Genomic DNA, 25,313 nt, shown 5'->3' on the forward strand with positions numbered 1-25,313 from the left:
GAGCGCTTTATTTTATTTTATTTTATTTTTGAGACAGAGTCTCTCTGTCGCCCTGGCTGGAGTGCAGTGGCGCGATCTCGGCTCACTGCAACCTACGCCTCCCAGGTTCAAGTGATTCTCCTGCCTTAGCCTACTGAGTAACTGGGATTACAGGCGCGTGCCACCACACCGAGCTAATTTTTTTGTATTTTTAGTAGAGATGGTGTTTCACCATGTTGGCCAGGTTGGTCTTGAACTCCTGACCTCAAGTGATCTGCCTACCTCGGCCTTCCAAAGTGCTGGCGTTATAGGCATGAGCCACCGCGACTGGCCATGAGGCTGTTTAAAGTAAAACTTTGAAAAGTGAAACTTTTGATTCATTTTATATATATACACATACACGTATAACACACGTCTATTATTTTTATTTAAAAAAATAAAAAATAAAGATAAATGTAAAAAATCAACCTTTGGGAGCACAGAACATGGAAAATATATATAGGTGTCCTGGTCAAAAGTTCAAGAGGTTCCTAAACTTTCTCAGTTCACAGACCCCTCAGTATGCCCGTTATTTTTTTCATGGAACCCCTAGGCCAAAAAAATACCTAACAGTTCCATTTACTAAGTAGTTAAGCCCACAACCTAAAAAGTATTTATAGCCTACCAACTTAGTAGCAGTTCGAAAAATAAATATGTATAAATTGAAATAAATATTTTTATTACTAAATTACCACAACTACTTAATAGGATGTGTGTACCTACTAGATATTACACAAGTTCTCAAATCTTGAAATCATTTTGGACACCACCATCTTCATTTACTGTTCCAAATTGATTTTTGCATAGTACTTGCTTTTTATCACAGCAAACTCCCAAAATCTAGCGTTTGGAAGACACAGTGTCATCAAAAAAAATGGAACACAATCTCTTGTGTGGTATCTCAAACTGGTAGTTTGAGTAGTGTCCTATAGATGTCAAATATCCCACAGCTATCCAATATTGCTGTTTCCATTAAAATTTCTCAAATAATGCATAGTGTCCAGGTGAGTTACTATGGTGCTCCACAGTACAGCAGGTCCTCTATAACACAGTTTCATTCAATATCATTTCTTCACAATTTTGATGAGAAAAAAATTTTGATTCCCCACCAGGGCTACCATCTATGTGGAGTCTGCATGTTCTCCCCATGTCTGTGTGGCTTTTCTCCGTATGCTCCAGTTTCCTCCCACATCAGAGAGGTGCACGCATTAGGTGAACTGACATGAATTGGCATGTCTATATGGTCCCAGTCTGAGTGAATGTGGGTGGGTGGGTGGGTGTGTGTGTGTGTGTGTCTGTAAATGCTACCTGCAATGGAATGGCAGCCTATCTTGTGCCCTACTTGCCGGGACAGGCTCCAGCCACCTGCCATCCTGAACTGAAATAAGTGGGTAATTATCTTGACTTTTTTTAGTATTTCTTAAAGGTATGCATAGGTCCCATTTATTTCAATGTTTAATATTAGAGGTGTTTGGGGTCTTAGAAGTTGCAGTTTCCAAGTACTTATGGACAACATTAAGTGAGGATTTACTTCAGTGCACAGTTTAGGAATACTGGATTTAAGAAACACTGATCTAGCCTACGGGTTTACTTTGTAAAGTAAGAAATAAGACTTAAGGCTACAAAGCTAGGAGAAAAACAAATATATTTATTACAGATTTTCCTAAATTTCAACCTTCTGCCAACAAAAGTTTTTTTGTTTGTTTGTCTGTTTTGAGACAGAGTCTTCCTCTGTCACCTAGGCTGGAGTGCAGTGGTGCAATCTTGGCTCACTGCAACCTCCGCCACTCAGGTTCAAGCAATTCTCCTGCCTCAGCCTCCCCAGCAGCTGGGATTACAGGAGCCTGCCACCATGCCCAGCTAGTTTTTTATTTTTAGTAGAGATGGGGTTTCCTTATGTTGGCCAGGCTGGTCTGAAGCTCCTAATCTCAGGTGATCTGCCCGCCTCAGCCTCCCAAAGTGCTGGGATTATAGGCATGAGACACCGCACCCAGCCAACAAAAGTTTTGTTTGTTTTGAGATGGAGTCTTGCTCTGTTGCCCAGGCTGGAGTGCAGTGGCAGTCTTGGCTCACTGCAACCTCCACCTCCCTGGTTCAAGCAATTCTCCTGCCTTGGCCTCCCCAGTAGCTGGGATTACAGGCCTGCCACCACGCCTTGCTAGTTTTCGTATTTTCAGTAGAGATGGGTTTCGCCATGTTGGCCAGGCCGGTCTCGAACTCCTGACCTCAAGTGACCCACTCGCCTCGGCCTCTCTAAGAGCTGGGATTACAGGCGTGAGCCACCAAGTCCCAGCCCTTCCATCAACAAATGTTTTGACACAGGATCTAATTATGAGATACTCTGTTGATGAAATGTGTAGATCTCTAAAAATCACATTCAAAAATACATTTATATCACTATTTAATAGAAAAAATTTACTTCAATTTTTTTAGAAAAAAGTTTCAAAAATTATAAAAGTGATTCTTACAATAAAACTATACAAAAATGTCTAAAGTAAAAAAGAAAAGTCGTCCACTCCCTCAGGAATAACATGTTTAATGGTTTAATGTCTATCCTTATAGACCTTTTTCTATTCACATGCAAAATGAAAACAAAACTACATTTGTCTATGTGTTTTTTAAATAAATCATATTCTATAGTATAGTGCAACTTATTTTTTCACTTAATTTTATATCATGAACATTCTTCCAAGTCAATACATAATTGTAACAGCAAACACTTATGTGGTGCTTATTAATGCTTATTTAGGGCCTAAGTGTTAACTCATTTAATTCTCATGGTACCCCTGTAACATGAGAACTACTAGTATATCCAATTTATAGTTGACTTTAAGTAATTCGCTAAGAGTCACAGCTAGAAAGTAGTGCAGTTAGGTTTTGAATCCAGAAGGTCCACCGCATGGTTCCAGGAGCTGAAGGATATGCTCAGCTGCTGCTCATGAAGTAAATATAGATACCCTGAAACCTGTTAATAACTGCATAGTAATTCACAGCATAAAAATACTAGACTTTTAACTATTAGCCTACCAATAGACATTTAGGACATTTTTAAATTATTTATAAATGTTATTGACATCTTGAAATAATGCTAATATAAACATTCTTATACAATTCCTATGCTGTTAAAATTTATGTAAGATAAATTTTAAGCAGGAAATGATTCTATCAAACAATATATATACTTTTAATCTTGATAGGAAATGCCAAATTTCCTTCCAGAAGGTTGCTCCAATGGTATCAATTTATAGTCCCAACTACAGAGGAAAGGGTTCAGATTCATTTTTAAGTTAACACTTTGGATTCATGAAAAAAAAGGCCCATTTTGAGTTTTTAATTAATACTGAATAGACTGCCAAGTTGATCACAATTATGTTCTGATTTTATAATTATCTGACATATTAAACAAATGTAGACTTAGCAGCTGTGCAATGGATTCTTCTCCCAGTTATGAAATCAACTATGCATGAGATATCGCCCCTGTACAACCCTCTGTTTTCTTATGTATAAAATACGGGAATTGGACTAGCTGGCCTTGAAGAATTTAAACTCCCAATGCTGAGATTAAGAAGTGACTTAAAGTTGCTACAAGGCTATAATTATAGTACTAGTATAACAGGTTAGGGTCTTAAAGTTTATATTTTCTTTAAATTACCGTAACTATTGCCAGAGCACCTAGGCAAATCATTAAAATAGTAAATAAAGTTTCCACTGTGGCTTATTCCCAGTGGCTTTTTAATCCCAGGCTGTCATTCCCTTGCTACCCAGCAAATTTGAGCATATCTCTGGAATATATTCCCAAGAGGTGAGGTGTGCTTAGGAACTAAGAACTAGTCTTTTATTTTGTTTTGCATTTAAAATATTATTCTGGGACTATTCTTTAGTCAATTTCTTCAACTAGTATTTATGGACTATGTTACCATATGCTAGGCACTGGGTGCATAATAGTGATTAAAGGATCTCTGCCATCATGGAACTTACAGACCAGATGAGAAAGGCAAAGAATAACTCAAAATAACCACAAGTAAATGTAAAATCACACTTATGATAACAATGAACAACAACAACAACAAATCAATACAGAAAAAAATACTATGCAATCTGATGATTTTTTACACTATAACACTAAAATTTGCCTCATGTTGCAAAAATAACAATCACAATTATACGCAGAGAATTAACTTTTTAAATCATCAGTTGTCTCAACAATAAAATCATCAAGATATTACTACTTTTCAGTTATGTTACTGATCATGTGGCTTGAATGTTTGTTTTACATAACTAAGAGTATAAATGACTGAAAGAATAAAGATGACAGAACTGAGTATCCAAAGTGAAAGACAATAAATGAACTACACTTTAATAATCTTGTTCAAGCAAAAAGTATATACATAAAGAAGTAAAGTGATCCATTATAATTCATGACTTGTCAATGATTAACAAAACGTTATAAAAATACCAATGTTTTTAAAGAACTGACGATCATCAGCATAAGGGGCAAGTGGCATGTAAAAAGGAACAAAAATAGAATAATTTTTTAATATTTTAAAATAACACCAAATGCCAGAGCACCTATATTAATATTTAGTTTAAAACAAAAATAATTCCACATTATCTGCAGAAATGAGAGGCATTCACATAAATGATCTTCCTTGTGTGTCAGTTTCCAAGACTGCAAAATAAGGATATCTGCCATACCTACTTCACAAGATCACTGTGAAAACTAAATAAAATAATGTATATAGAAGCACACCAAAAACTGATGTCAGTTATTTTAGACTTTTTTGCTCCCACTATAAATTATAGCAATTTAACAAATAAAATTGATTATAGCAGTACTTCATCTCCTTTCTTCTGCTCATATATGGTAGAAGTGTTATAAAATGGGCAAAAGACTGACAATCAGAAGCAGAAGGAAAAAATCCAAAAACTTTATAATTCACAAATTGATTGCCCCACAGAAGGTTGGCTGTTTAAGTATTAACGATCTTACATGACACACACACCAATTTATCTCAGAAAATCAAAGAAATATGTTCACATACGTATGAAATTTTTTACATATACAACTTGCCATCTCTACATACACAAAATTCTGCTACTGAGGATGAAGAGATACAGAGATACACATGTATTTATCCACACATACAATGTACTCTAGCTTGAAGTTTATTTTCAGATTACAGTATCTTAAATTTAATGCACTGACAGTTCAAATGATTCAGATTTATTTCATTACATTAAATAAAATTTGTCAATTTAGCACACCGAAACTAATTATTGTATGCCCATGGCTTTGAAGCAACTTCCAGCATGGGTCTAACAATCCCTCAAAGTCACAATTCCATGTCATTAGCAGTGCATTTCCTTGTTTAAAAACAATATATTAAACTAAGAAATTTTCAGAATGGAGGGCAACTTTTAGTATTTTATCATTGTTTCTACAGAACTTTTCAGGTTGTTACTAGCTCTGCCAAAGATAGTCTTTCTTTTAAAACTCTTCAAATACAGGGCAGGAGGTATCGTTAACATGGCAACAATAACGACTTCCCCAAATTCAAAACAAGGATCACCATCAAAACAAAACAATCAGGTGGAGTACATGGATATTGATCACTAATTCTGACAACCTGTTTTTTCCCATATGAAGGATTTGCTACTGCATTAAAACATTAAAATCTATGCCTATGTGCAACTTTCTACCTGAATATTTAAAATCCAGGCAAATTCCAATTCATATCTTGTGACATTAGCTAAATATTACTTAGCATGTTGAGCTGCATTTAAAAGGCAGAGGAAAATACTGACAACTTCCAAAACATAAAGCCTTTTAAATCTTTCCCCAAATTATCTGTGAATAAAGTACCTTCAGCAGCCGCTAGACTAGAGTAGATCAAAGTTTTCCCTATACTTGAGAATGTGATCCCCACTGAAAAGGAACAGAAACTGATCATCCCTGCCACTGGAGCCAGTCCCCGGAATCTCCCCAAATATGCCTGATCGCCAAATGAAGAAGGGACACTTCTCCGTGCAGCAAAGGCTAGAGGTATCTTACCTCTGCAGGCTAGAGGAGGGGCGGAGGAGGCGGGAGGACACTGGCACGTAAGGAAGGAAATTCCGTCTTCAGCACGCACTGGTGGGACCCGAAACCTAGGTCCCCGAAAAGCCTCAGAACCCAGGGAGGTTCCCCGAGGGGGACGCCAAGCAGGGCCAAGACTCTCCGCGCCCGGCCCCGCCTCTCTTGCCGCCACCGGGGACCCGGGACCGCGGACAGAGACAGTTGAGGCTGAGCGAGACTCCGCGGTCCCAGCCAGGTCCTACAGGAGCTCACCTGAGAGTGTCGCCTCCGCCCTCGGCTCCCACGGTGCATCCCGCGGGGCCTGGCGGAGGGTGCAGTGACGCCGCCCCGACCGGCCCCAGGGCTGCCCGGCCTGGCCTCCCCGCTCCGGGGACGCACCGGGTGCCCGCCTCGCACCGGCTCCGGGGATCCGCTGGTCCGCTGGGAAAGAAGACAAGGCGGAAAGGCTGCCTCCCCTCCCTCAGGGCAAGCCACCCCCCGAGCTGCGGCTCCCTGCAGTTCTCTCTGGCGCAGGTCTGGCCCCGCTCCCCGGCCCGGGAGTCACTTCGTCAGGGGCGGCCCAGTCGCCATTACAGCCCAACAACTGACACGGAGGAGGAGCGGCGCCAGCGGCAGCGGCTGTGGCGGCGGCGCGAGGCAGGGCGGGAGCAGTCGGGCCCAGGCAAACCTCGCGAGAACTGTCCCGAGACAGTGCCACAGGCATGCCAACCTTCGGTTAGGGCCATGTTGAGTGTGGCCGAAAGGTGGGAGCGAAATAAAACAAGGAGCAGAACCGCGAAGAAGCCATGTTTGGTGCGTCGAAGTTTAAACTCGTAGGACTTGGGAGGAGCCAAGGTATATCCGCAGTAGAGACCACCCCTGCCCTTTCGCTTTGACGCTCATTGGGCCTTTTGGCTGCGCATTTCACCCCGGGCTGAGAAAACAAGCTGGGGATTTGACAAGAATCAAAGTCTGGAAACGGCAGCTTCTGAGAGTTTACAATGTTTCACCAATTGTCGTCCAAATAAGTCGTCACCCCTGTCAGAGTAGTTGCAGCTCTGCCGTTACCCACTGCTGTCACTGTGGCCGTTTTATTCGCGAGGGTTACAGTTCTGTTTAGCATGCATCTAATGACTTAAGACTCCACGCAAGTAAAACGGAGTTTCCTCCCATTAAGTATTGGCTTTGCTTTAACAGTGCTTTGAGAGGCTCTCTGTGGCCAACATATCTTCTCATATCTTTGTCCTCGTTTCCCAATCTCCGCGTGGTGAAATCATCTATCAAGACTTGGCTTAAAGGACCTCTCTTCTGCAAATAATGCCACCTTCCGCTAGGTGCTCACTGCACACAGACTCGCCGCCCACCACTTCTGTCCACCTTCTGAACTCCGATAGTTATTTACCCAGAGACTGTTTCTCATCTTTAAGTGTCTTGAAGACTTTAAGATCTGTTTTATCTCTCTATACCCCAGAATGGCCTAGCACAGTAACTAGGACATTGTAGGTGCTCAATAAATGTTTGTCGAATATCAATGACAGCAGGAGGCAGTAAATGGTCCCTCTTTGTAGGGCCTACAGCTGTGCCTGAGTAGGATGTACAGAAGTCCTGCATACGTGTGAAATGTCTCCAGGAAGCTGCACTGGAGGGGACAGGAAATGTGGGTAATCGTATGGTGCAAGTGGTAGCAAAAAAGACAACATAAGGAAAATGTTATTTAGGTTTTGCCCAGTCTTGCTGTTTAAAGCCCTGTGTTAGATGCTTTTCATGCGTTATTTTACTGAATGTAAACAACCACCTTATTAAATATACTCACTTTTTTAAAACGAAGAAACACGTACTGGCCGGTCACAGTGGCTCACGCCTGTAATCTCAGCACTTTGCGGGGCCCAGGCGGGTGGATCACGAGGTCAGGAGTACAAGACCAGCCTGGTCAAGATGGTGAAACCCCGTCTCTACTAAAAATACAAAAATTAGCCGGGCGTGGTGGCGGGTGCCTGTAATCCCAGCTACTCGGGAGGCGGAGGCAGGAGAATCGCTTGAACCTGCGGGGCGGAGGTTGCAGTGAGCCGGGATCGCACCACTGCACTCCAGCCTGGGCAACAGAGTGAGACTCCATCTCAAAAAAATAAAAAATAAAAAAAAAAGAAAGAAAGAAAGAAAAAGAAACAAGTACTGAAAAAGCTAAGTAATTTGCCCAATTTTATACCATCAATAAAAGGGAGCTGTAAGCTTTGGGATCTGCTTTACCCCAAAGCCTGTTTATACTTTTTCAGCCCCATGCTATCCCCTTGACAACAGAGAAGACACCAAAGTTCTGTCACTGTGCTCAGAGCAGGGTTACCCTGGTATCAGCCTATGCACAATTTCTACTTCTTATACCTTGTGTTGGTCTGTCTTCTCCTCGCCTCCTAAATTCCCCAAGCACATCAATGTCTTTCTTTTCTAATATCCCGTTACTCTTGTGTTTACCCTACAGATTGGCCCTGAATCTATCAAGTTTTGTACTAGTTGCATATAGTTTCATGAGAGTAATTAATCTCTGGAACAAGATTGGAGGTTTACTGTGGAAAGGTTTGTGGCCCTTCCCAGACGTCTCCGCAGTGTTAGGCCGGTAATAGGTTTTCAATATGGCTCCCTTGTTTCTCCTACTTTTTAGTAGACACTAAGATTGCATTTTTCTTTATATTCTTTGTTGATTACTATGGCCTTGACTCTCACCACTCTTTGGATAACTGGATCTTGGCCCTAGACTAAATCTCCAATTACCTGTTAACCATCTTCACATAGATACAGAAGTCACCAGCACCTTCAGCTCCCATATTAAGATTATCATTTTTCCTTCCTCAGTCTCACAAAGCCAGCTCCTCCTCGTTTCCTCTGTATTTCTGTTCATGGCCGTCACAGAACACTCTTCTGAGAACTAAGAGAACCAAAGTTTCAGAAATATTACATACTCCTCTGTACGCCTTGCTCCCACCCAGTTATTAAGTCTCTAAATACCACTGATGCATATTTCTTACACGTACTTCCCTTTTGTCTGATTGCACCACTGCCTTCCTAATTTAGACTGTCATTTCTACTGCCCAAATGATTATAGTATTTCCACAGTTCAGCTTGAGTTTTGTCTCTACCATGTCTCTACCTGCCAAGGTAAGTAAAAACTTTTCGCCTCAGCCATCAAGGCTTTTCTCAGTATGGCACCAACCTAACTTTCCATCTCCCTTAAGTAAGACAGCACAATAAAGTAGAAGGGCAGGAATGTGACATCAGAAAGACACTTATTCAAATATTGGCTCTATCACTTACTTGCCCTATGACCCCTCAAGAACCTCAATCTTCTTGTCTGTATCAAGGCTAATGATATCTACCCTGTAGGGTTGTCTTAAAGATTAGAAATAATACCTGTCAAGAGCTTGAGGTTAAAAGACAGAAATAAACGGTAGCTAATGTCACGAAATGGGAAGTGATACACTGACTGAGAATGTTACATTCAAGCCACACTGGATCGGAGAAACAACCTGTTCATTCCTACCTCTAGGCCTTTGTTTCCTAACCTGGAACACATATTACCCCAGCTCGCAATTTCTGCCACATTCTGTAAGTGCCAACTGAGAAGCTAACTACTACAGAAAAAAATCCTTGATTGCTCATACTTTCCAGGTGCTCTTCCACCCCTGAACTGTGTGATGCTGTGTCTCCTGCATAGAGCGGTATCTACTATCAGTATTTCTGCGTGTATCTTATACATCATGATCATGTTAGATTCTAAGGACCTTTGTCTCCTTCATAGTGGATTAAAAGCTTGAATTCTGCACATAGTGAATGACATCATTACATCGCCAAAGCTATATCTGTCTATTTCTTAATTCGTTGTCTAGAGATCAATACCAAATTTTGCAATACCAGGAAAGAAAACATAACTATTCACCTAGAATTTAAATTCTGGGTTTAAACCTTGGCTGAGGCCGGGTGCAGTGGCTCACCCCTATAATCCCAGCACTTTGGGAGGCCAGGGTGGGTGGATCAGTTGAAGGCAGGAGTTCGACACCAGACTGGCCAACATAATGAAACCCCATCTCTACCAAAAATATGAAAAATTAGCCGGGCATGGTGGTGAATGCCTGTAGTCCCAGCTACTTGGCAGGCTGAGGCATGAGAATCGCTTGAACCCAGGAGGCAGAGGATGCAGCGAGCCAAGATTGCACCACTGCACTCCGGCCTGGGTGATGGAGTGAGACTCTGTCTCAAATAAATAAATAAATAAAGCCTGGCTGAGCTACTTACTAGCCATATAACTTTGGTCAGGGTACTTAACCTCTTCGTGACTCAGTTTCCACTTCTGTATAGTGGAGATTGCAATGGTACCTACCTCACTGGGTTGTGTAAGAAAAGAAATAACACATGTAGAGGAATATAAAATGTGTTCAGAATATACAAATATATAGAGACAGAAGGTAGATAAGTGATTGCCTGGGGCCGAGAAGTGGAATAGACATAGGGGAGGGGAGGAGAAATGGGAAATGACTACTAGTGGTTATGGAGTTTCCTTTTATTTTGAGAGGGAGTCTCGCTCTGTCGCCCAGGCTGGAGTGCAATGGCATGATCTCAGCTCACTGCAACTTCTGCCCCCCAGGTTCAAGCGATTCTGCCGCTTCAGCTTCCTGAGTAGCTGGGATTACATACTATCCGCCATCATGCCCTACGAATTTTTGTATTTTTGTAGAGACAAGGTTTCACCATGTTGTCCAGGCTGGTCTTGAACTCCTGACCTCAGGTGATCTGCCCACCTCAGCCTCCCAAAGTGCTGGGATTACAGGCATGAGCCACTGTGCCTGGCCTTTTTCTTTTCTTCTTACAGAGTTTCGCTCTTGTTGCCCAGGCTGGAGTGCAATGGTGCGATCTTGGCTCACTGCAACCTCTGCCTCCTGGTTTCAAGTTATTCTCCTGCCTCAGCCTCCCAAGTAGCTGGGATTACAGGCATGCGCCACCACACCCAGCTAATTTTGTATTTTTAGTAGAGATGGGGTTTCTCCACGTTGGTCACGCTGGTCTCGAACTCCCAACCTCAGGTGATCTGCCTGCCTCAGCCTCCCAAAGTGCTGGGATTACAGGCGTGAGCCACTGTGCCCGGCCCCAGAGTTTCTTTTTTATGTGATGAAAATGTTCTAAAATTGATAGTGGCAACAGTTGCACAACTCTGTGAACATACTAAGACCCATTCAATTGTATGCTTTAAATGGGTGAATTGTATGATATGTGAAGTATATATCCATAAAGCTGTGTTGAAAAAGAAATAACACATGTGAAGGACATATAGTTGGCACATAATAGGTGCTCAAAAATGTTGCTTATTTTTACTATTTTTAATACACTGTATTAGTGCCTTGCATATAATTAGGTATTCAATATTTGTTGAATTAAATTTATTTGTTGAATTTAAATTCTAGGTGAATAGTGATGTTTTCTTTCCTGGGAATGCAAAATTTGATATTAATCTCTAGACAACAAACTAAGAAATGGAAAGATACAGCTTTGGTGCTGTAATGATGTCATTCACTATTTGTAGTTAATTGAATAAAAATATGTGTCAGGATTAACTAAAGGCATTCCTAAGGAAATGTCAAGCCTAGATGCCAAGTCTTATCTGTAATCTTGTCCACCATCTTTTCAATAATAAATTCAACCATAACAAATCTCCCTTTCATTTTAACAAACTGTGCAGATACCAAGTTTAGGGGTAGGTTTTCTGGTTACTTTTATTTTTTCTAGAGTTGGTCTTTTGGCTTAGTCTTGTACTTTTCTAGGGGATTTGTTATTCTGCTGGGCAGAATTAAGAAAAAACTGAAATTTATCAAAAACAAATGTCTTTGATAAGAAAATAGGCATAACCATCTACCTTCATGTATATAAATATTTGTGTGTATATATGTGAGTATGTGTACATGAGCATACAGCCAAGGAAATATTGATCATAGAAACCTCTGTGATATCAAATCCAGAACGCAAAAAAAAAAAAAATAGGCATATCTACAAAGGCAGCATTTAACCGTATTTGACTACAATTGAAAGTTAAAAATTGAAATTTTTGAGTGAGTTCCTAAAACAAACTGATAGCAGCAACCAGAGTAAGTTGTGAGACAGGAGCACAAGATGCACATTTTAATTATTTTTATTTTTTAGAGTAGGTCTTACTCTGTCACCCAGGCTGGAGTGCAGCGGCACGATCACAGCTCACTGCAGTCTCAACCTCTGGGGCTCAGGTGATCCTTCTACCTCAGTCTCCCCAGTAGCTGGGACTACATGCACAACGCCTGGCTAATTTTTGTATTTTTGCAGAGACGAGGTCTTGCTATGTTGCCCAGGCTGGTCAGGATGCACTTTTTTTTTTTCTTTGATAGAGAGTCTCGCTCTGTTGCCCAGGCTGGAGTGCAGTGGCGTGATCTCAACTCACTGCAACCTCCGCCTCCCGGGTTCAAGCAATTCTCCTGCCTCAGCCTCCCGAGTAGCTGGAATTACAGGTGCACACCATCACACCTGGCAAATTTTTGTATTATTACTAGAGATAGGGTTTCACCATGTTGGCCAGGCTGGTCTCAAGCTCCTGATCTCAAGTTATGTGCCTGCCTTGACCTCCCAAAGTGCTGGGATTACAGGCATGAACCACTGCGCCTGGTCCTTAAGATGCACATTTTAAGAGGAGATATATGAGACCAAGTATGTGATTCTTGAACCCCCTCATGCAAGACCCTTCAACCTGGTCACTGATATGAAAGGATGGAGGAATTGTAGATTCAAAGGGTTTGACAGGAAGATTTCTTTGGATAGGCAGTGGGGTGCAGAGGTGGCTTCCTCCTCCCCCAAGCTCGTAGTAGGGGCATTGAGAAGACAATATGGAGAGCTTGATGCTTGGGCCAAAATCTGAAAGGCAGAGTAGCCTGTGGCTGGATTCAGGCCTGAAAAAGGCATAGCAACCTTGACAGCAGAGTAGAGGATGGTGGTAGGGAAGGTAAGTGTTGCTGCTCTAAAATGGGAGTTAGGCCAGGTGCAGTGGCTCATGCCTGTAAGCCCAACACTTTAGGAGGCCGAGGTGGGCAGATCACTTGAGCCCAGAGTTCGAGACCAGCCTGGGCAACATGATAAAACTTTGTCTCTACAAAAAATTAGCTGGGCTTGGTGGCACAGGACTGTAGTCCCAGCTACTCAAGAGGCTGAGGTGGGGAGATCACTTGAGCCGAGGAGGCCGAAGCTGCAGTGAGTCATGATCGTGCCACCACACTCCAGCCTGGGTGACAGAGTGAGACCCTGTCTCAAAAAAAAAAAAAAAAAAAAAAAAAAGAATAGGCATTTTCCTAAAGAAAAGAAGAAGAAGGAGGAGGAGGAGTCAATTAAAATCCCAGCACTTTGAAGTCCAAGGTGGATGGATCACCTAAGGTCGGGAGTTCAAGACCAGCCTAGCCAACATGGCAAAACCCTGTCTCTACTAAAAATACAAAAATTAGCTGGGCATGGTCGTGGGTGCCTATAATCAGCTACTCAGGAGGCTGAGGCAGGAGAATTGCTTAAACCTAGAAGGTGGAGGTTGCAGTGAGCCGAGATCACACCACTGCACTCTAGCCTGGGCGACAGGGCCAGACTCTGTCTCAAAAAAATAAAATCAAATAAAATGGAAGGGATCCCCCTAAGGAGGTAGCCTACCAGCTTGAGTGGACCCCAGAAAAAGAGGAATATTTGGCTACAGGACATTGGGAGTGGCCACCCAAAGGGGAGGCAATATACACATCCAGAGAGTTGTAGCTGCAGAGGCTGAGCAGGAGAATCTTTAAAGAACCCAGGACCTCTAAGAGAAACAATGGGCTTTACCCATCTACCAAGCCTGGGGTAAAGCCACCTTACAACAGTACCAGTCACGTAAGAATGTTCTTGTATCCCTTACAGCTCTTCCCTGACTCCTCAGTTCCCTGCCTTCCACCCTGGGCAGGGTAGGAATAATAATTAGCAAACCTGAGGAAAGGGATATACTCCAGACAGGAAAGGAGAAAATAAGGACCACGCCTCACTTCATGGAAGGAGGCAGCACTAATGCAGGAAGTCCTAGATCAAAAAGGATAGAAGTTGTACCTTTGAGTAAAGATTAAAATGTTGATTCATACACTGGGCTGAATATTTTATTACTGAATTAATACTGTGTTTGCAAGCTAATGTGATATAAGACTTTTATTAACTACAATGGATGAGAAAAGTCATGGGGCTTGCCTGAGTTTTTATGCAGGAGTAAAAGGAATTTCCCCACTTAGGACAGTGAGAGAACAAAATAAAGTTGCTTCTATTATTACACCCCGAGTCTTGTTTAGTCGCATGCATGAATAATGACCTTTACCAAAGACATAACCTTTACCAAAAGGAAGGATTCTTTTTGTTTGTTTGTTTTGAGACAGGGTCTCACTCTGTTGCCCGGCCTAGGGTGCAGTGGCGCGGTCAGCTAATTTTTGTATTTCTTGTAGAGATGGGATGTCGCCGTGTTGCCTAGGCTGGTCTTGAACTCCTGGGCTTAAGGGGTCCTCCTGCACTGGTCTCCCAAAGTGTTGGGATTACAGGTGTGAGCCACCGCAACTGGCCCAAAAAGAAGGATTCTGAGAGAACCTGAGCCAGCAAAAAGTAATGGTAGAGATAGAAAAGCAGAAAGCCAGTCGTAGAAGCATCAATAACATTCCACAGGCAAGAATGAAATGATAAAAGGAGAAAGAAATAGGAAAAAGAGAATTAAAAAGCAATAAGCAAACATGGTTTACCTTTGGAACATTGAATAAAAGGAAGAAATTATAAAGAAAAATTGAAAATTAGCAGCAACAGTCCAGAAAAGTTCAATGCCTATAAAAACCCTAAAAATCATTTTATTTTATTTTATCTTATCTTATCTTACTTTATTTTATTTTATATTTTTTGAGACAGGGTCTAGCTCTGTCCTCCAGGCTGGAGAGCAGGGACATGATCTTGGCTCACTGAAACCTCCCAGGCTCAAGCCGTCCTCTCATCTAAGCCTCCTGAGTAGCTGGGACTACAGGCATGCGCCACCACACCCACCTAGTTTTTGTATTTTTTGTAGAGATGAGATATCACTTCATTGACCAGGCTTGTCTCAAACTCCTGAGCTTAAGTGGTCCACCCACCTCAGCCTCTCAAAGTGCTGGGATTACAGGCATGAGCCATTGCATCTGGCCTTATATTTTTTTGACACAGGGTTTCACTCTATGGGCCAGGCTGGAGTGGTATGACCACAGCTCACTGTAACCTCAGACTCCTTGGGCTCAAGTGATCCTCCCATCTCAGCCTCCTGAGTGGCTGGGACCACAGGTGCATGCCACCACACCTGGCTAATTTTTACATTTTTAGTAGAGACCAGGTCACATTGCCCAGGCTGGCCTTAAACTCTGGGCCCAAGCCATCCTCCCACCTCCACCTTCGAAAGTGCTAGAATTATAGGCATGAGTGGCCACCATGCCCAGCCTAAAAACCAGTTTCTGAAAAATGGCAAGATGCTTTATATCATTAGCAATCAAGGAAAGACAAAATAAAACCATAATGAGAAGTCATTTGATACTTTTGTCAGAGTTTAAGCCAAACTTTATATCCAGATTTGCAAAAATTAAAAGGTCTGATGATATTACATGTTGGCAAAGATGTGAAACAGTGGGAGTTTTTATTCACTTCTGAGGGCTGTGTAAGTTGGTACAATGATTTTATAAAACATTTTGAAAATATGCAGTAAAATTGAAGATATGCCCATGACCCAACAATTTCATTCAAAATAGTCCACATTCTCAAACTCTTTGTTACTAGACCAATAAGATAAAGAACTCATGCAAGGATGTAAATCAACTATGTCACTAAATATACTATTTAGGGATGAGCTGACTTTTTTTTTTTTTTTTTGAGACAGAGTCTTGCTCTGTCCCCCAGGCTGGAGTGCAGTGGTGGGATCTCGGCTCACTGCAACCTCTGCCTTCCGGGTTCACGCCATTCTCCTGCCTCAGCCTCCCGAGTAGCTGGGACTACAGGTGCCCGCCACCACGCCCAGCTAATTTTTTGTATTTTTAGTAGAGATGGGGTTTCACCGTGTTAGCCAGGATGGTCTCGATCTCCTGACCTCGTGATCTGCCCGCCTCGGCCTCCCAAAGTGCTGGGATTACAGGCATGAGCCACCGTGCCCGGCCAAGCTGACTTTTTTTAGATAAGACTTCCTTAATGAAGGAGACAGTATGATGATATATATTTTTACACAAGCTTCTTATCTCACTGCAGACTTGGATTAAATGGTTCGCTGCCGTAAGAAACTCACCCAGGTGCACAAGGAGACAAGCACAAGGAATTTTACAGAAGCATCGTTTATAATAGCAAAAATAGGAAATAACATGTCCATCAATAAAAGAATGGGTAGTAAACTGAGGAATATTCATACAATGAAGGACCAAGAAACAGTGAAAATAAATTTAAGTATGTATCACACAAACATAATTTTTAAAAAGCAGGTTGCAGGCCAGACGCGGTGGCTCACACCTGTAATCCCAAAACTTTGGGAGGCTGAGGTGGGTGGATCACCTGAGATCGGGAGTTTGAGACCAGCCTGACCAACATGGAGAAACCCTATCTCTACTAAAAATACAAAAAATTAGCCAGGCATGGTGGTGCATGCCTATAATCTCAGCTACTTGGGAGACTGAGACAGGAGAATCACTTGAACCCAGGAGGCCGAGGTTGCGGTGAGCCGAGATCGCACCATTGCACTCCAGCCTGGGCAACAAGAGCAAAACTCCATCTCAAAAAAACAAAAAAATTAGCTGGGTGTGGTGGTGGGCGCCTGTAGTCCCAGCTACTCGGGAGGCTGAGGCAGGAGAATCGCTTGAACCCGGGAGGCGGAGGTGGCAGTGAGCCGAGATCATGCCACTGCACTCCAGCCTGGCGACAGAGCGAGACTCCGTCTCAAAAAATAAAAATGAAAAGCAAGTTGCAGATAGATATATATAGTATGATGCCACTTCCATAAAGCTTAAAAGCATGCACAGTACTGGTATAGATTATTTAGGAACACATACAAATGTAGTAAAAGATTTTTAAGTGCTAAGGAATAAAAAATACTAAATTCAGAAAAGTGATTACCTCCTGAGGGAGCAGAAGAGATTAATATGTGGTAGGGGTGAACATAGGAAGCTTCAACTATGTTGGTAACATTTGATTTCTTAAGCTAGGTGTGGATACACAGATGATTGTATTATTATCTTTGTAGCTTTTTTATTTTCAAAATATTAAACAATAAATTTTTAAAATAAAAATAAATAATAGGAATTTTAATATACTAGTGGGGAATGGGAGAAAGAACAGCCAAGAAGGAGGCATAAAGGTTACAAGAAAATAATTTCACACAGTTGAAATGATATCCTACTGATTTGAGGCTTAAGAAACTTTTCCTCTTTGTAACCCTGGACAGACAAATACAGTTGTTATTTTTATCGAAGTTTAAGTCAAAATTTATATCTAAGAAAAAACAGCAGCAACTACCTTGAAGGTAAATTAGCAGCAGTTCCAGTAAGAAGTAACTACCCCTAGGGAATGGTAGGGCAGAATCAACTCTACCCATCCTGGCTCTAAGCTACTTTTTCAAACCAGCCAAGAGATGTCATCTTCTTGCCTCAACCCAGCCCCTCCTCTACCTAAATTCCTACCAGGGAAAGAGGCGTGGAAAAGCAGAACAGCTGGTTCTAAGTAAAAAGAGACTCGAAGATAATGCTAACATTGTCCAAATTGGGATTCACTCAAGCCAAACAATTAAATTGTCTTCGATGGCAATTTTGTTAATTGCATTCTCATTACATGTTCTTTTTTAAAACAGTTTTCTAGCCTTAAGGGACACATGAAAACTTCTTAGTTTTATATTGAACTTACTTTGTGTGACTTTAAGAAAAAAATCAAGATATTAAAATTTAGGGGAATTATGGCTGGGTGCAATGGCTCACACCTGTAATCCCAGCACTTCGGGAGGCTGAGGTGGGTGGATCACCTGAGGCCAGGAATTCGAGACCAGCCTGGGCAACATGGTGAAGTCCTGTCTCTACTAAAAATGCAAAAATTAGCCGGGCTTGATGGTTCCCAGCTGAGGCACGAGAATTGCACGAATCCGGGAGGCAGAGGTTGCAGTGAGCTGAGATTGCACCAGGCACTCCAGCCTAGGCGACAAAGTGAGACACTGTCTCAAAAATAAATAAATAAATAAATAAATAAAATTTAGGGGAATTAAAAACTGGAAATTAAGTTTTTCAAGTATACATCTCTCTAATAATAAAATAACCACTTAAAGTGAAAAAAGGAAAAAAAAGAATGGTCAACTAGTAGATCCACTCTAAAAGTAGAGCATCAAGCATTAGTAACTCTAATAAATAGAAAATATGTTTTAGAATTTGAAAACATTAGTGAGGCAGATGGTATTTTCCAAAGATGGCTGCACCAATATATTTCATCCCACATGTTTTTCTTATAATGTGATGTTGACATTTCTGCATTGAGAAATGGGGACTGAGTTCCCTCTTCTTGAATCTGGGTGGGCATTTGTAATGGCCTCAACCAATAGAAGACATCATAAATGGTACAATGTGACCTCAGAAGTTAAGTCATAAAAAAATTCAGATTCTGCTCTGTTTTCTCTTTCTAGGGACAAATGCTTTTGGAATCCTGACCTGACATGAAAAAAGTTCACCTGAAGCTGCCATCCTGGAAGACTATGAGATGGAGATGCCCAAGAAGCCCCAGGTATTCCTAATCCCAATTGTTTAAGTCTTTCCAGTGTTAACCACCAGATATGTGATGGATTAAGGACTCCAGATTATTCCAGTTCCCAGCTGTCTTAGTCAGGGTTCTCCGGAGAAGTTATCACATGATTACAGAGGCTGGCAAGTCTGACGTCTGCAGGATAGACCAGCAAGTCGGAGACCCATGGAAGTTGATGCTGCAGCTCAAGTCCAAAGGCAATCTGCTGGCAGAATCCTCTCTTCTGTTTACTCAGTGTGTTTTTACTTAAGAAACTGATTGGATGAGCCCCACCCACATTATGGAGGGTAATTTACTTTACTCAAAGTTTACTTATTTAAATGTTAATCTCGTTTAAAAAATACCTTCAAAGCAACATCCAGACTGGTGTTTAACCAAGTATCTGGGTCCTATGACCTTGCTAAATTGACACATAAAATTAACCATTACACCAACCATTAAGCTACCCCAGCTAACACCAACTGGAACAGCAACAAGCTGCTCCACCAAGTATGCCCAAATTGTAGAATTGTGAGCATAATAAATATTGTAATTTTAATCCACTAGCTTTCAGGATAATTTGTTATTCAGCATTAGTAGCTAGAAGTTATATTTGTAAACCATAGTCTATTTGTATATACATTTGTTGTTTCATTCCTTTTTTTTGAGATGGAGTCTCGCTCTGTCACCCAGGCTGGAGTGTAGTGGCGTCATCTTGGCTCACTGCAAACTCCGCCTCCCTGGTTCAAGTGATTCTCCTGCCTCGGCCTCCCAAGTAGCTGGGATTACAGGCACCCACCACTATGGCCAGCTAATTTTTTTTTTTTTTTTTTTTTTTGTGACAGAGTTTCCACTCTTGTTGCCCAGGCTGGAGTGCAATGGCGCGATCTCGGCTCACTGCAACCTCCACCTCCCAGGTTCAAGTGATTCTTCTGCCTCAGCCTCCCAACTAGCTGGGATTACAGGCACCTGCCACCAGGCCCAGCTAATTTTGTGTATTTTTAGTAGAGACAGGGTTTTACCATGTTGGCCAGGCTGGTCTCGAACTACTGACCTCAGGTGTTCCACCCCTCTCGGCCTCCCAAAGTCCTGGGATTACAGGCATGAGCCACCGCATCTGGCCTCATTCACTTTTATTTTCACATTTGTTTTGGGCAGGAAGGACATTAAAACATAAACACTAAAATTGGGAGCCAGTCAGAATGGAGCAGAATCAGAGGCCCTCCTTATTGGACTGGGTGTAAACTCCTTGGTTGTTAGATTTTGGAAATCAGCAACTATTTACCAATCAGTGTGGAATTATGTTAATATTTAAATAACAAAACCAGTGCAGGCTAGGTAGGTATCAGCTAAGCATGAGGTATGATACCTTATTGCAGTGTTTTCAGTGGGCTTTAGCCCATTTATTTGATCATCCTAATAGCCTCAGAAGAAAAACACAGCAAGACTTTGCCTTCGGTGAGAATGCACTGGACAACCTAAGCAGAGTCTGTTTTTCACTGGGCAGATCTCCAGGTATGAGTCTATCTCAACAACATTGTGTTTGTCTCATGATGGATGCTACTCAGCCCTGAGACCACAACTCAACTCAAAGGAATCGCCCTGAGATTCTGAGACTCTGTGGGAGGGCACATGATGGAACCTGTTGCGGATCAGATACCTAAAACACAAAACACACAAAAAATCATGTAGAATGTACCTTAAAGTTCTTTGAGTATTCAGCCATTTGGAGTGACAGATAAAATACCAGCAAGGAAACAATGTTTGTCTACCACACAGAAAAAGAGAAACTTGAAATTTGAGCTCATCAGTGGCTCAGAATCTCACTCTTCTAAATGTGAAGTTAACCTGACCATTGTGAAAAGCCATAGCTTGGAACAGAAGAAACTCTAATTAAACAGAGTCTAGTAAAATTAAAACAGGGCCCTTTACCTCATTGACTTTACTTACAATCTCTTGTTGGTAAATATGAAAACAGATGGGTTCTGCTTTATTGCTAGGTAACAGTGTATTGCTATCTATGAAAGTCAAGGCATCACTCCAGGAAAAAGATCAGAGAGATCTTCAATCTACCTTGTGCCTAAATGAATTTAGCAACAAACAAGCCTAAATAAGCACAAATTCATTTTGGATGGTCTGGGAATTTATTTCATGACTTTAAAAAAGATGTTAAAATCGACACCCCAAATAATCTATAAATATAATTAACATTGATTTTGCACAAACCAGTTGCTGAGAATGAAATTCTTGTGATAAAATAGCTCAGGGTTTATAAGGGCTTAAAACTTTCATAGTTCAGTAGCAGGGTATTGTTGATCTAACCTACATCTGATTGCAAACCTTGTACTCACAATGACTTGCCCTGTGACTCTAGAATAACGAATTTAACCCCTGTGGACTTAGTATTAGCAGGAATTCTAATTTTAAGGTATGTATCTTTTTTTGAAGTATAGGATACATCTTGAAGATTTGGTGGAACTATAGGACAAACAGCTAAATCACCACCTTGTTTGAGTTATTGGTTCATAGTGGTTGGGAAAGGTAACTAGGATTTAGGAAGTACATGCTGTAACATGTAAAGATGACAAAAAAGAATAAAGATGCCCTTCACAAAGTTAGTTATTCACAATCAAAAATAAAACAACTTGTTTAATGCAGTGCTGTGCATTTAGCTGACAGTTAATAAAAACTCATTGAATGGATGGGTGAATTAATTCATCCATCAGTGAGATAAGCTAGGAGGAACTAGCTGGAAATCCAAGGCAGAACAAATCCACTTCTTAAGTATCTGGTTGTTCAGAACAAAGTAGTTTTGGGGATTAAATTACACGTCTGGAATATTGCTTCAGATCCACGTTTCACTTTTGTTGGCTAATCTCTCCTTAAGATTAGTAGTGAAGTGCTCTTGGAATAAAGCCAAGCAATGGAGTTAGTTTCTTCCTCCTTTATTTCTGGTAAGGTCAAAAGCAAACTGGGATTTAGCAAACCTGAGGCTGGCTTTAAACAAACAAACAAACAAAGACTTAGAATCATAGACTCATTTACTGTAGCAATTGTGAGACAGAAACAATGGGTACATCTTAAAAGCATTGTTTAAAAAAAGCATTGTTGAGTGAAAAAAAATGAAGTTGCTTAAATGATGTTTGTAGTCTGACATTTACATAAATAAAAGCCAAAATAATTGTATGTATATGTACAAATCTATAACATATATAAAAATGGTAAATTCTGGTGGTGGGGAGATGAGACCAATTTTGATCCATTTAATTGCTATGATTTGCTTCCATTTTGTTAATGTCCTCAACAAGATTTGTGAATCAGACAGCCAATATATTTAAATCTAACTACTAAGTCTTTCCTATTTCTCTAAATTAAGTTTTATACCAGTTAAGAAAAAGAGTACTTCTGAAATGTGTTATTTGGGAATGTTTTTAAGCTTTAAAAATTATGTTTTCCTACATTTAATCTTTACAAACCTTCAAAGATTAGTTTCTTTCAATGTTGAGTATCTTCTTTAATATATTCCCAATGGGGGCTTCCTTTAAGTAGTGTAGCTAACAGGCATGGTAATCACTTTAACTATACAAAGGCAATGCCTTTTCTTAGAACACTTTTAAAAAGAAGAGTGTCTCTCTTAAGAGCATCTCTCTGTTTTGATGCTGATTTATAGCCTAATAATACAAATGAAATATGCAATGGGACATCTTATAGCAAGACAGCTGCAATTTTTTAAAAAGCTGAAGGATATGTCAGAATGAGGTTATATGTAATCAAACCAGGTTCTATTTTACAAGGGATGAATCACCCTATTTACAGGCAGTGGAAAGTTTTAAACTTTTGACAGGAGATTTTCTGTGGTCCTTCCAAAAATAGAAAAAGGCAGCTGGGTGCCCAGCCTGGAAGAAGACCCTCAGGTTTTAGTGAGACTCACTGACTACTAAAAACACTCCTGGAATCCCAGGACTGAGTGCACCCACCTGTTGAAAAAGGAACGAGAATCTGTGAGCATTTGGTTACAAATCCTACTGCATTAACAGAAAGCCCACAAAATATTATAAAGGGGAAAAAGCAGCTGAAAAACTGTCAGGCAGAAATAAGAGTAATAATGAAGTGGTAGCTGGTTTTGGAAATATATGTGATTACATGTATTATTAAGCAGGAATTGAAAAACTTGTGCAAAGCAAACGTATTTAATACATTCTAACATACACCGATCATGTATTAAATGTGTATATATTCTAATTTTCATTATATATATAAATGGTTATAACACATACGTATTCTATATAACACATATATGACAAACACTTGTATAACCTCTAATAACCTCAATACTTTCATATACTTTGTCTTGTTTAATTCTTATCAAACTCTATGATATATTACCATCAGTCCGCTTTCACAGATAAGGAAATTTATTGGAAAGGTGAGATGATTTGCTTATGGTCACAAAGTTGGAGAAGTGGTATAGCTAGAATTTGAACCTCCCTTTTCTGAATCCACAATGTATAACTATTCCATTACACCATGTGGCTGTGCAAAGCCATTCTAAGAAAGACTGCCTGCATGTCCTATAAACTTCCATGTACAAAAATCAAGGACTTGCCTTGAACCCTTGAACTGGGCCAAACTGTACACTGCCAACCATAACATCCTGGAAAATATTGATGTTGTCCCATAGATCCCATATACTTTGTTCATTCCTTTTCATTTCTTTTTTCTTTTTTCTCCTCTGACTATATTTTCAAATAGTCTGTCTTCAAGCTCACTGATTCTTCTGTTCGATCAATTCTGCTGTTGATGCTTTCTATTGCATTTTTCATTTCATCTATTGTAATTTGTAGTTCCAGGATTTCTGTTTAATTTTTGTGTTTATTGTTTCAATCTCTTTGTTAAACTTCACTGATACATTTCTGAATGGATTCTCAATGTTTTCTTGAAGTTCATTGAACTTCCTTAAAACAGCTATTTTGAATTTTTTGTCAGAGAATTACACATCTCCATCACTTTAGGGTCAATCTCTGGCACCTTATTTTGTCTGTTTGGTGAGGTCATATTTCCCTGAATGCTCTTGATGCCTATGTAGATGCAATTATGTCTGCACATTGAAGTATTAGGTATTTATTTCAGTCTTCACAGTCTGGCTTTATCTGTGCCTGTTCTTCTTCAGAGGTCCTTCCAGGGATTCTAAGCAGACTGACTGATATGTTCCCTTAGGCTGTGATTACTGCAGCTGTCCCAGCACTAGAAGAGACTCTGAGCCCAGGCTTGCCATTAGTCTCATGAGGACTCCAAGGTTGATGGGGCTTTCCAGATGGACCTGGAGAAGATCCAAGGAGGGTACTGGGACTGTGTGGGAACACTGACAAGGGACCTGGATCCAGAAGACTATGTCCCAGTGGCCCAGCAGATCTTTGCATAGACAAGATGAGACCCCAATTGCAGTGGAAGAGGCCATTTCCCCATAGCATTTTGACTTGGGGAACTCCAGGGCCCTTATCAGTTTCTGTTAGTCCCTTCAGCTCTCATTCACTTAATTGGCTGAAATTTTCTTGGAAACCCACAAAGCTCGCATTTCTTTCTTCCAAAAGGGGGAAATGCAATTACTACTGGAAAAAAACTACTATAGAGGGAACCCTCAAGGAACTCACTGTACTTTCCATCTCTATATTTTCAGTTCTTGAAAACAAGGAGAAAGTATCACCTAGTGAAACATTTCAAGATCTACTAACCTCTCTACTCTGAAAACTTATGGTCCAAATGCACCACAGATATTGACTGTTTTCATTCAGCACAACTAATTAACATACAAATAGATGAAACAAAAAGACTTCCAAACATTAAACAATTTGATTCCCTTATACCAGGAAGCCATTCAGGGAATCAAACCAATTTTTGAGGACTATCTCAAGCAGGGACTAATTATTCCATGCACTAGCCCATGTAATACCCCCATTCTATGAGTACAAAAACCTAATAACTAGGGATGGAGATCTGTCCTGGACTTAGAAGCCATCAATAACATTTTAATACTCCATTATCTTGTTGTACCTAGCCTGCATACATTACTATCCGCCATACCACCAGGTAGTCAGGTTTTCACTGTGATTGACCTCTGCAGTGCTTTTTTATCTTTTATCTTTTTTTTTTTTTAATCATCCTTGTTGATCCAGCTAGCCAGTATCTTTTTGCCTTAACACGGAAAGGACAACAATATACCTGGACAGTAATGCCTCTGGGGTATGCTGATAGTCCCAAATACTTCTCCCAAGTCTTAAAAACAGACATAGCAGATTTGGCACTTCCTTTGCATTCTGTTCTCATAAAATATGTGGATGACTTATTACTTTGTTCCTTTACCTTAAAGGCTTCCATAGAGGACAGCCACTGTCTATTAAAGAAATTAGCCACTAAAAGCCATAAAGCTTCAAAAGAGAAGCTACAA

At 40.7% G+C, this 25,313-nt stretch overlaps 1 protein-coding gene and 1 long non-coding RNA gene across 15 annotated transcripts in view; one reads left to right on the plus strand and one right to left on the minus strand.

Moving 5' to 3' along the window:
* CEP350 (centrosomal protein 350) overlaps nucleotides 1-9,228 on the minus strand; it is a 162,143-nt gene extending 152,915 nt beyond the window's left edge. For 13 of the 14 annotated variants that reach the window (XM_063710426.1, XM_063710414.1, XM_063710422.1 and 10 more), the window contains exon 1: nucleotides 6,347-7,886. In XM_063710426.1, coding sequence (XP_063566496.1) covers nucleotides 6,347-6,385 — 39 coding nt within the window. In that variant the 5' untranslated portion in view covers nucleotides 6,386-7,886. Of the gene's footprint in view, nucleotides 1-6,346; nucleotides 7,887-8,839; nucleotides 8,994-9,099 lie in introns of those variants that run through there. The other variant, XM_055366959.2, reaches the window with a different exon arrangement.
* Nucleotides 7,558-19,103, plus strand: LOC134759240 (uncharacterized). The gene is made up of 2 exons (XR_010135283.1): nucleotides 7,558-7,730; nucleotides 18,774-19,103. It is a non-coding gene; the product is annotated as an uncharacterized lncRNA (long non-coding RNA).
* The last annotated feature ends 6,210 nt before the right edge of the window (nucleotides 19,104-25,313 follow it).

The sequence above is a fragment of the Gorilla gorilla genome, chromosome 1, assembly GCF_029281585.2.
Source record: "Gorilla gorilla gorilla isolate KB3781 chromosome 1, NHGRI_mGorGor1-v2.1_pri, whole genome shotgun sequence".
NCBI lineage: Eukaryota > Metazoa > Chordata > Mammalia > Primates > Hominidae > Gorilla > Gorilla gorilla.